At 48.9% G+C, this 12652-nt stretch overlaps 1 protein-coding gene across 2 annotated transcripts in view; it reads right to left on the bottom strand.

The window, feature by feature from the left end:
• Positions 1–12652, bottom strand: part of AATF (apoptosis antagonizing transcription factor) — a 43608-nt gene that overhangs the window by 2965 nt on the left and 27991 nt on the right. Inside the window, exons 11-12 of one of the 2 annotated variants that reach the window (XR_014185639.1) lie at positions 12451–12626; positions 10517–10588 (exon numbers count right to left, since the gene is read on the bottom strand). Coding sequence is in view for 1 of the 2 variants with exons in the window: in XM_082068408.1 (XP_081924534.1) it covers positions 10517–10588 (72 nt within the window). In the remaining variant the exon portion in view is untranslated. The remainder of the gene's footprint in view (positions 1–10516; positions 10589–12450; positions 12627–12652) is intronic. The other variant, XM_082068408.1, reaches the window with a different exon arrangement.

Below are 12652 nucleotides of genomic sequence, written 5' to 3'. Positions count from 1 at the left end.
GACCGCAGAGCCATAAGGAGGATTCAATCAGTCTACGAGGGACTGTCATTTAGTTTTCATACGTCTTCTTGGACTTGATGGTACTTGAAAAACAATGCAAACGACCCAGCAACAAGATTGCGATTAATATCATATACACAGTGATTCTGATAACGGGAGCAAGTTTCCCCTTAAAAAAAAAAAAGTGGGCTGGTCTTATTTATCTTTAATTTTAAAACCAAAGTAACTAGAGAAGAGAGGTGGGGAAAGCATGTTTTTTTAAACTACGTATTTCTGGAAATCAAGGAAAAAGCCTTAATTTCTACACTTGCCTGGGAAAGCGGCTGCTGCAGATGCTGGGCCAAGAGAGAAAAGAGACTTCACCATCGGGAATGGGTAAAACACGGCCCGAAAGGATGGAACCCAGACCCAACAGCGGCTCCGGGCTCGGCCGCCCCCTCAGCCAACGCCGCGGCAGCCGCCGCGCCCACCCGCTGCCGTTTCGCTCCATCCCACGCGATAAATACAGCACCTGGTTGGAAGGCGCCCACAGCCCCGTCACCAGAGACCAGAACCCACCAGCGCCAAACACAGGCCTGCAAAGCTCAGCGGCGGCAGAAGAACACCGGCCGGTGACCCCAGGAAGACGAGGAACAAAGAACCCACAGCAGCAATGCAGGATGGACAGACAAGCACTGAGACAAGAAACCTTTCTAACTCACAGGGCCACACCTGAAATTAATCTTAATCTAGAAGCTTATTAAGCAATCAGCTGCTCTTCCCGCACAAAAGGAGCCTGTGGTGAGGGACGTGTCTCTCCACCCAACAAAATGGTTGATGTTGAGGCTACAGAAGCACAACCAGGGTTTCTGTGTTAAATCAGGTATGTGCCCGCAGCTTTTGGCAAGTTTAACGCAAAATCACAATACTCCTAGAGAACAGGACGGATACTTGAAAACCTGGAAACTTTGAACCTTGAACAAAAAAAAAAAAGAGGAGAGAGGAGTGTCTCAAGCCTACAATATTTTCCATTTTTCCTGACTGTTAACTGATAAACATGACTGGCTTTTGCTGTTTTAACAGAGAAATCAGCTGGTGAGCGGCAGCGCTGCCAACGGGGACATCGCGACTTCAAGGACACGGGAGGAGCGTGCGGAGCGATGCTGCCCCATCCCCAGCCCCAGGACACCCGCACACGTGTCCCGGCGCGGTGACACTCTGGGCACCCACAGCCACGGACGTGTTGGGGGCACAGAGGGAAATGCTGAAACCCATTTTGATAGAAGACGGTTTCGCGCTCAGGTGGGCAAAGCTCACACACCTCCAGCAAAACACCAGCCGTTTCTTGAGTCCTCCCCTCTCCCTGGTGTGTGACTTGTTTGAAATAAAACGACTCAACTGCATCAAGGCAAACCTGTGCGGGGTAACTGCTACACCAGCGCACCCTTTGCTGCGTGTCCCCGGGAGGTGACAGTGACAACCTCCCCCCCGGCTCTCGCACTGGGGCGAAGCGGCTCCGCCAAGACCCCCCAGCAGCGTCTGGCGGCTCCTCCTGGGCTCGATGCCGCTTTCCCCCTGGCGGGGGTGCTCGGGGCTCCCGTGTTCGTGTGGTTTAACACGTGCCGGGCACCGGCACCAACCAGGCGCGGTGGAGTCTGGGGTTTGGTGACACCGCAGCAAGGGCAGAGCGAGGGAAGGAGGGAATCGGGCAACCCCGCCACCCACAACTAATACTCTACCCTGCTAAAATAAAATTAATAATCCAACCTTTTTTTCCCGTTCTCCTGGCCAGGCTCCCTTTCCTCCGCAGCATCCCCTCTCAGCAGGATTTCACCGTGCAGAGAGTAGAACTCATCAATCCTCCAGGTTTAACCTTGTCTCTGTTTCAATTCACCAGGGTAAGTGCGGATTTTAATACTTTCAGCCCCCTTAAGGCTCCGCATAATGAACTTGGATTTTGGTTAAAAAAAAAATATCAAATTCCTCTTTTCCACCCACATACATGGAGCATCAGACCTGAGTGAAACGACCCTCCCGACAAAGGGAAGGTGACTTAGCACAAAGAGGCACTGGGCTCAGCAACGAGCTGAGGAATCACCTACACGAGTAATTAACACACTCCCAGCTCGGGCGGGGAGTGCGAAGGAGCAGGTCGATACAGGGGTCTTCCTTGAATTAAAATTTAACTTACCCTTTATTGCAACCTACAAAAGCAGGTAATGAGCACTAACATTTTTATTTCTTTTAAACTGTCATTTAGGCTGTAGAGGGGATAATTACCTATTTCCACTGTAGTAAGGTTTTATCACCCTTAGTGAGGCATTTTCTAATTTAATATTTTTACTGTATTATCATAAAACCTGTTTCTGGAAAAAATGATCAGGAACCACACAGCCATTTGCCATAAAACATGTGTGCGTGAGTACCTTGGTTAATTATTGATGCGGTTCCTGTGAGCTGGTGCCCAAGGCAGAGCGGGCGCCCAGCGCTCGCCCTTCCCGCTCCGCGCCCGCCCACGAGGTTTTATGGTCATTTTACTTCTTCTTAAATATAGTTCTGTAAACTAGTAGGAGAATAATCTTAAGGGGGAAAATTCAGTTTCTGGTGGGTTTTTATTCAGAGCGTTATTAATAAAGCAATACTGCATGAGTCACTGCTGTGCTGTTTTAGTAAAGATACCCTCCAACAAATTTCTCTACCTTTTCCCATGTACCCTTATTTCTTCTCTTCTTCCAGGGGAAAAGGAAAAAAAGGAAAAGATAATTTAGAATATGCCCCAAGCAGTACTGGAATAACTACTCCTGCCCCATTCCCACTGACGTCCTCCACTGGGGACAATCGACTTTTAAATCACAAAAACTGGCACAAGAGAGACCACGAACACCCAGGAAAAAAGGGAGGAGGAAAACACGGCCTCCTGATGGACACGGAATGTGGCTGCGGAGCAGATGGCTCAGCACCTTCTTGGAGAACTTTCTGCCTGCATCCTAAGAAATCTATTGCCCAGTGGCGTGGCGCTCAGATGGACAAGTGCCCAGCAGGCAGAGCGGGAAGATAAAACAACCTGAAGCCCTTTATTTCTCAACTTCTAGCCAAAGGTGTTACCCTCAGTCAGCACGTGGGGTGTGGAGCAGAACAAGCGGTGGTGAGTATCAAAGCAGAATTAAAATGCCCATGGCTTTTAAAGCGAGGGATTTGGCAGGCAGAGCAGAGGGCTGCGGGGTGACCGGTGTGGATGTGATGCAGTGTAGATGCAATGTGCGATGCGGTGTGGATACAGTGCAATGCAGTGCGGATGCGATGCAATGCAGATGCAGCGCGATGCGGTGCGGATGCGGTGCGGATGCAGCGCGATGCAATGCGGATACAGCGCGATGCGGTGCAGATGCGATGCGGTGCAGATGTGATGCGGATACAGCACAATGCGGTGCGGACGTGATGCGTGCAGATACAGCGCGATGCGGATGCGATGCGGTGCAGATACAGTGCGATGCAGATACGATGCGATGCAGATACAGCGCGATGCGGCACGGATGCGGTGTGGATACAGCGCGACGCAGTGTGGATACAGCGCAATGCAGTGCGGATGCGATGCGGTGCGGATACAGCGCGATGCGGTGCAGATGCAATGCGGTGCGGATGCGGTGCAGATGCGATGCGGTGCAGATACAGCGTGGTGCGGATGTGATGCGGTGCGGATATGATGCGGTGCAGATACAGCGCGGTGCGGATGCGACGCGGTGCGTGCTCCCGGCCAGCGGCAGCCCCACGAGATGGCACTCTCTCACTCGCTTCCCCACCACGGCCCAAAATCGAAGCGCACAACGCCGGCTATAAATTCCGCAGCCAGACGGCTCCCATCACCGCGCCCGGCGCTCGAAGGAGATTCAGAAAGGTCTGCCGCAATTCCCTCTCGCTCCGGCGGGTCGGGATCGGGTCCTTCAAGTCCGTGCAAATGCTTTTAGCCCCACGGCTTTAAATTATGGAAGGTGACGTGTGACCTCTGGTTTGTCTCATGAGACCAGGCGCAAGATTTATATGTATTCCAGAAAACTGGTTCTTGCCCTAAACAAAGGGACTCTGGACGTTTTGTGAGGCTGGACGCACAGGTTGGAAGCGGGGGGGATGGAAGGGCTGCTGTCGGGGTACTGCCCCCCAAATTTAAGCAGAGCCAGGTGCCATCTGTCACCAGTTCTGAACATTTCCCCTTTACAGCAGCACGCAGCCCGGTCACCAGCCCTGAGCTCAGGACATTAACAGGAGCAGAGCTGGCACCTCTCTCATCCTCATTTTGGTCCCAATAGCATCCATGTTTTCATAGGAGCTTTTACAGCACAAACCATAGAAAATGTGGACAAGTGGCAGGAGAAGCAGCAAAGCACAGGGAGGTTGAGAAACCTGCTCTGCTGGCACGCTTTCCAGCAGCTTTATTTCCCCATGAAATCCATAAAACGTTGCTCTTTCCGTGTCTGTTTTTGGACGGGTGTTTGAGCAGAGCAGCCGCGGTAACGCTGCGTGCGCAGGAGCCGTGCGCAGACGCGCACACGGGCGCACGAGGGGCCATTCTTTGTGTACCTTAACATCCCATATTCCTAGGATGATTTCCCTCTTTCACAGCTTGCCTGTTTTATAACAGATTTGATGCAGGAGAAGACAAATTGTCTCACATAGGAAGGACGACAAATCATCGTGCAGCTCTTAACAGGTTATTTTTTTTCCCCTTCAAAAAGGAAATTTCCATAACAGAGGCGTCTGTCTTCTTACTAGGGATGTCAAACATCAAATGTTGGGACACGATGATTTCAGCCCATTGGCATTAACCGGGGTCACGTACACACCACTTCACTCCTGCCAGCTTCGAAACACACAAAAAACTCCTTGTTCAAGCAGCAGCTCTTCTAGCAACTGTGGTTCGAAGTGATACGGGACACTGGAGATGGCTGCTGAGGTGAGTCAAAGTGATGGGGACAAAATGCACCCAACAAAATGACACCAAAGCTGCGGTGCCTCGGGACCAGCAGCCAAGCGGGTTTATTTTCACAGGGTTTTCTGGGTTCCCAGCACAGCTCAGGTCTGTGTTTCCCCTGCGCTGAGCACCGTCCCCTCCCCACGGGTCCCACATCTGCCCGGAGGGACAGCAGAGGGTCCCCCGCCCGCGGAGCCCGGGTGGCAGCTTGTCCTGCGCCCGCAGCCCTGGGCCAGGACACCAGTTCTGTCTAAAACGTTGGAGCACTGTGGGCTCTGCCAGCCCAGCACCACTGCCTCTGGTTCCCAAAACGAAGCGGGACACCCTCTCTTCCAGGCGGTGTCTATACAAACTACATCATTTTTCTCACGCTGACACGGTCACTGAGGTTTGTGCTACACAGCACAGAAGCCACTGGTTTGGTTCTTCCAGAAATACGGGCTTCGCTTCCTTCCAGGGCCGTCTGTCATGGTGAACATACTGGATTGACAGCTGCAGAGCCCAAATTCCTCCATTAATCCAGTCTCGTGGTGTTTTAATACCCAAAGTACAAAGTGAGTTAAGTTAAAGGCTGCTATCTCACCAACTTTTTTCTTTTAATATTAAACTCTTATGTCATATAAGTAAATTAATCTTTTAAGACCAGGATTTCCTACTACGTACCCCCCTCTGCTTGCAGCAAGACACACTGTGACAAAGCAACGGCACCAAGTGCAAGAGTGAGAATGCTGGTTGGGAAAATACGCAAACTCCCAGCTGAATCCAAGGGAAACGCTCTAATCCAAACCTCGCTGCCGCTGGATAATCTGGGCCTTAATTCCGCTTCCCGGCAGGCGCCGGTTTGCTCGTGCACGAACACGAGGGGGCTGGATGCTCCTCCACCAAGCGCGACCTGAGCCCAACGGGACTGGGGAGGTTCCTACAAACCAGGGACGTGACAATAAAGTCACTTCCACCGCAGGTAAACAGGTTATCGGGCTAAACCATCAGCAGCAACCAGTTCACTAACTGGCGCCAAACGCGGCGGTGCGGGTTCCTGTGCCTCGCGGTGCGGGTGGAACCGCGTCGTTTCACACAGTCCCGTTACTGCCGTCTTCCTCCCTCTAATTTGGCTCTCGGCGGATGCAAAGTCCTCCTCCATAAAGAAGAACCATTTGCCGAGGTAAAAAGCAACCTCTGTAAAAGCCGATATATTCTCTCCCACATTCACCCAGAAATCCCCGGTTAGAATTCCAGCTTGCACTTGAGAACGTGTCTCTTTTGTCCTGCCTGACTCTCCCACAGAAAAGCCTCCTTGTGCCTCCCGTTCCTGCGCCGGTGCCGTCTTTAATGATGATGTATGGGTGTCCTTTCCTCAGCCGTGCTGTGGGTAGGGGGTCAAACCTGCGACACCGCCAGCATGTGTATCAACAGCAAATTATAAACCGTGTCAATCCAAGTTAATGCAAAGCTGTAATCCTCTTTAACAAGAGATCAAATCAGTGCCATAAGTTATGTTCATTCTGTAATCTGATAAGAAACAGAGTGAGCCTCTAATAAAAGAGTAATGAGAGCCCTTAATGATGCTGTTAAAAGGTAGCGCCAGTTAAAATATTGCTGTTGTTCCAGCTGATTAGATCACTGTTGCATATTTGCACAATCTTGTTTTACCTGTCAGAATAACCTGAGTCGTCTTGGGAGATAAAGGTGTTCAGACCTAACGTCTCTTTCCTTACAGAACGTCTCTCCTGCAAGTCACCGTCCTCCGGAGGAGAAAGAATGATGTTCATCAAACTCAGCAGTAATTTGATATTATCCCTTTTTTTGAAGGTGTCTGTGTTTAGTCTCTGTTCCACGCACACAAGTACAGTGCAGAGATCTGAAGATCTATATATCAAAGCTGACAGAGAGATATAAAACCCCTAAATCCACACACTGCCCTTCCAGGAACACAAGCTTTACCTGACCCCGCCACAACCGGGCTGGTAGAAAAGTGTATTTCAAGGGAAGAACTGGCACCCACGCGGCGTCACCCTCAAATCCAGGTGAAATCACAACCAGAGGGTGACCAACCCTGTTCTAGCCCTGGGTAATTCCCGCCCAAACTCTGGACAACTATCACAGTTCACCTACGTTCAAGCTTTTGCCTTCAGGCCAGGCCCATTCACATAGCAGTGACCTTGGCCCGATCAGAAAAACCTTGGCCCAAGAGTACAATAAATGTATGTAAGTCTATAAACATACACCCCAAGATAACCATAAAAATCACTTTCCCGTGTATGTTTTAAAAAAACTACCAAAGAGGGGTTAAAACCGAGGAGGCTCCGAGGCCACCAGTGTCCCACACATCACAACATAATATATGTGAGCGCAAGGTTAAACAGCCATGCCCATGCGTAGGGTGCATGAAAAACTGGCAAGTGGAAGATTAATTGCCTGCACGAATGCTATTATTCCAACCAGCAGCAAGAATAAGAAAGAAGGTGGCAGTGATGTTGACAAAGGCAGTTACCCTACTTGTACGCTTCTTTTCTCAAATTCAGGCTGTAAACCAATCCTGGGGTGACTGTTCGTCCCTTCCCTGTGCAGCGCTCGGGCTGCTCCTCCTCACCCGCGTTTCTGTTCTTTGTCTCCCCGGTCAGCAGCAGCGAGCGATGAACCTGACGTGCCGGGTCCCCACGAGTCCTGGGTGTCCCACACCACACAGGGATCTTCAGGTGAGCGCCAGCAGTTCCTTGCACTATTTTAATGTCTCTCTGCACAGCCAGAGTAGTGTAAAATAGCTTAAACATACAGGAGAATCAGGCCCCAAATGTATTCCTAGGCTGCGTTAGATAATTAAATAACCCCCAGCTTCTGCCCATCCACATCTCCATACGCATATTTATTTACTGGCATTTTCCAGGCATCTCCCTGCCACTGTAGCTACCAGTAGAACTTAAGGGGAATGTTCCGCCAGCTCCGTTTCTACAACCCTTTTTCATATACAGCTCACTGACACTTTAAGCCAGAGAGCCTTGTTGTTCAGATATGTATTTATTTTGGGGTCATGCCTTTTAAGTGCCTGACCAGAAAAAAAAGGGCTCTGAGCACAATCACATCCCTGTGAAGTGTATACTTGCATTTTCAATCTAGTAATTCACACCTGCAAACAATAAAATTACCTTCTTCTGTCAGAAAGGAAAGCGGTTATCATTACTGCTTCCCTCTCATGCGTACAGGCCTGCTCCTTTCTTTTTAATTCACCTGCAGTTTAAAACAGATGTTGGATTCTTCTTGCCTTGTCCGGTGCTTGTGCTGCCAGAGACGTATTATTGCCCATGGCAAGTGCAGGGGCATTTCAAACAGGGATGTGAAGTGACCTCTAGAGAGTGGCTGTGATTTTCAAAAAGATGACTGATAGCAGCAGATATCTTCATTTTGGGAGTGCTGAACCAAAACACCTAGAGAGGCCTAATTTTCAGACTCCAATATTTTGAATATGTTTCATGTCTGGATGCAAAAACAAATGGTGTAAACTAGGGAGGAAAGGAAGAAAGCGAAGCTAAGTAACACCCCGGTTTTCAGTGTGCGATGCAAGAATGTGGGAGGGCTGCTGCAAAGAGGGAAAAAGAACCTTTTCCTAAAGCCCACATTGAACAGGACAAGAAATAACAGGCCTAAATTATAGCAGAGGGAAATTTAAGCTCAACATTAGGACTAAACAATGCCAAAGCTGCCCAAAGCCCGGTCCTGGCGGGAGGGGACACAGCTGCCCACGGGACACGGCCCTCGGGCACACCTGCTGGTGTGCAAACAACTGTCAGTCTCGCTCTAGATGGCTAAAGCAACACCAGGAGATAAGTGACTAAAAGGCCATTAACAAAAACTATGGCGAGCCTCCAAAGCGACTAATAAACTTAATGTAAGAAATAAGTTCCCGCAGTCAGACGATAAGCAGCAGCAGCTGCTGCCACCAAAGAATCCGTAAAACATGCAAGCGATGCAATAACCCGCTGAATGCGGAGAAAACCCCCAGGAGACACTTTCAGTAAACCAAATGTCAAACGCTCTGTCCCTACCGCAATGATAAGTACGTCGACAGAGCGCACCGTCGATAGCGTCCCAGCGGCTGGGACAGCTTCCAGGGCAGAGTCCTGGTGGAGCCGGTGCCCCCCGACAGGCCAGCAGGGACTGGGGCGATGGGGACGGCAGCCAGATGAAGAGAAGCCCAAGGAGGCTGATGTGCAGAACGACTGCACTGGCGCAGCTGCTCCGATCCCTTCACGTTTGCATTGAGGATTTTGGCTTACAGGATGCATTTTCTACGTGACTTCTGGAACACAAGTGAGTGCAGTGGACTGCGAAGGAGGAAGCAATGTCACCTCCGGGGATGGCAAACATAGTATGATAACTCCTAGATTATTAGGATTGGTCTCACTATTTTTCACCTTCCTCCCCCTCACGCCCAGCCCGACAAGCTGAGCGTGTTCATCTCAGGCTGGAGCGCGGCCTGTAGGACAGGGCGATATGACACACACCCCAACCTCATCTGCAGTTCTCAAAGCATAAGTAGCAACCAGTCAACTGGACGTAATGCTGAGATGGGGAAATATTAGAGTCATACATATTACTAATTAATAAGGTATAAACACACACACACCACCTGCTAATGGTCCTCAGACCACGTGAGGAACGAGCAGTACGTCCCAGAAGTGTTTCTACAGGATGGTACGACTCCACTAGGAAAGACACACGATGAAGCAGCACAGGTCTCGGAACGGACACAAAGCGCCTTAGTGCCAGCTTAGCGGAGAGCTCTCCCCCGAAAGCCTGCGCAACAGCCCAAAAGGCACCAGTAGAACAGCAGGTATTTGGTTTCCATTTCGCAAACAGACAAATGACCTCTCTCTCTCTCACAAAGCACAAACATGTTCCACAACCCAGGGGAAAGATGTTGCTCAAGCCTTCTACATCCATTCACGGGAAAAATTATTCCACTGCCTTCCTGTAAAGAGCTCGGCATTTTGAGATTTAGCCTAAAAATGTAATACTTAAGAAATACGTGTGTATGTGTAGAAAAACTATCTAATAACTACACACAAAACTTCATTGATATTTTCTTTACTAATTAGCATGTTAAAACATTATAGTCTTCAATAAAATTCTTCACTCTTTAAATAGACATAAACACAAACAACATTTAGGTCTTGAGTGAAATCTTGACTAACTGATTTAAGAAAATGCATACTATAATAAAGAGAATTTAAGACAGTTGCCACTCCTGCTAAAAGACAAGTTATTTGTATGTTTCCATTATACCTGAAGACGCCAGATAACTTAGTTGTGTACTTCCAAAATAATTCCGTAAAACTAGAGAATTTCAAAATCAGAGGAGTTTTGAAGCAGGAATCAAAATTCAGGTGCCGAGATCTTCCAGAGTGGAAGCTCAGCCAGACGGCCGCAACAGATGTGACCAAGACACCCAGGCTATGGTGCCAGTGACAAATGGTTAACTGATAAGAAGAAATGGAGGGGGCGACAGACTGAAGAACAGGTCAATATCATGCTGTCATGAAGCCATTTGAGAAACATAATTAATCTGTTACTCACCTGGCATCATCATTCATTGTACAGTGGTCAATAGGTGCCATGAAGCTCACCAGCTTGCTATGGACATGGTACCTGAAGAGTGCAGGAAATAAGCAGGCGGCACATTAGTAACTATTAATGAAAAGGAAATGTTGCTGCTTGACTAGAGACAGACCAGTCCCTGAAATGCAAAGCACTGCCTTTCCTAGTGGCTGATAGCTAATGAGTCACTAGTTGTAGCTGGCAATTCCCCCTCCCTCCCTCCTCCTCCTTTCTTATAACATGGACAGGAGAATAATCAGATGATACAATGAACTGAATAGCAAGCAAATCCTTTTTTATCATGGCTAGAAAGAGGACATGCAGCATCCACTAATTGTGTGCGAGTACCTAATCAGACTCCCAGACAGACAACCCTTGAAGCCAGAGACAGAAACAAGAACTCCTTGTAGCCTCCGTTCAGCTGGTGTCTCAATCACCTCCCGGGGTCCGTGCCCAGCGAGCCCCTGCAGGCAGCAGGAGTGCCTGAGCACCAGACCTGCTCACGCATCCATCCGCTCTCCCTTCTTCCTTGCTCTGTGTATCTAGAGCCCTAAAAGATTCCAAAATCCCCCTCCGCTGGCCATACCCGGAGTTGGAAGATCCTAACCTGAATACCTTACAAGTAGAGCATGTAAAAACAAGCAAAGAAGGAGACAGGGAGAGGATGTGTGCAAAGAAGGGATGGTGCATATCCAAGGGGATGCAGTGCTGCATCTGTCTCAGCTTCTGATCCACCAAAATATTGCTGCAAGCTCCAGATATGGGATCCCCCTCCTGCTTTCCAAATGGGACTACAGACTTGCAGTAGATTTTGTGACTTCTATTCAAGGACCTGACATAAAATTTAAGAGAAAGCTCAGAATGGAAAGGTGGCTTTAAACCCTGGTGTCTGAGGGCAGAGGATTCCAAACCTGTGGCTTTTGGTGCACACGCTGCCTGCCCACGCCTCACGTGTTTTATCCCAGCTGCTATTTTTAGAGCTTGACAAATAGCAGGCAAAAGGATTCACGAGGTTTGCCCAGAATCACCTTTCCACTCTGTCACCTCTGCACTCCCCTTTGTTTGCTTACGCAGGAACGTTCCCTCCAGGGGATTTTTAGCTCACAAGACTGTTTCAAAACGGCTCTTCAGGCACAGCACACACACAGGGGCTTCTCTGCCCCACATATGTGTTAAATCAGGACTTTAAAAACCCCAGTCTAGCAGGTATAAAATATTTAATCTCATTCAGGGAAAGGCATCCCGCGCTGCAGAAGCACAGGACCAGGCACCACTGACATGAACAATATGTTCATGAGCATCTCGCTCCTCCGGATCTGCCTCAAGAAAAGGCACGTCCTAGCGAGGGACAGATAGGTCTAGGAACCAGCTTTCTTAAGTTCAACTGTGGAGTTTCTGGATGAGCTCCCTTCCCCTCTTAGTGCCCCGATTTCCCCGTCTAAGAACGGGACACGTACTCATGTCAAGATCGACAGCTTTTGAAGGCACCTGAAGATCCTCAGGCCATACAATAAACCAGCACATTTCATCTGAACATGCTGTAACATTGAAGGTTTGCTAACAGATTGCTAAAAAGGAAGAATCATGGAGACAGATGAAACTTAGTGTTAAATACGTTGCTCTCCAGGATCTCAATGTCCTCAGGAAAACAAATCTAAGCACTGCTCCCCCATTTTAAAGAAGGAAAAAAAGAATAGAGGGTAAGTGATCTGCTTGGGGCGACACCGAGTCTCTCAGTGGAACAACCAACTATTAAAAACACCCATTCACGCTTTACCGGACGATTCTGAAAAAATGCTGGAGCTTAACTGCATGTTAATCCTCACCGCAGACAATGACACCTTCTTCTTGTATTGATATTCTCCCCGCAGGGTCAGTGCAACTTTTATTTAAAGAAGAAAATAAAAAGGCACCTAAGATCTAAGAGGCGCCGGACTTGGCGAGACAGCTGATCTCTCAGGAATGCTGAAGCGCAGATTCACACCACAAGACTCCCCCATTATTCCTGGAGGTTTACGAGTTTGACTCAGTTGTGTGATGCTGTCAGTAGTTTTGACTGAATCATGAATATATCCAATTATGTGTGATGCTGACAGAAAAGAATATTGATAGTCA

Source organism: Streptopelia decaocto (assembly GCF_964273445.1).
Source record: "Streptopelia decaocto genome assembly, chromosome: 18".
NCBI classification, from domain to species: Eukaryota; Metazoa; Chordata; class Aves; order Columbiformes; family Columbidae; genus Streptopelia; species Streptopelia decaocto.
This window is presented reverse-complemented; position numbering and strand designations above follow the sequence as displayed.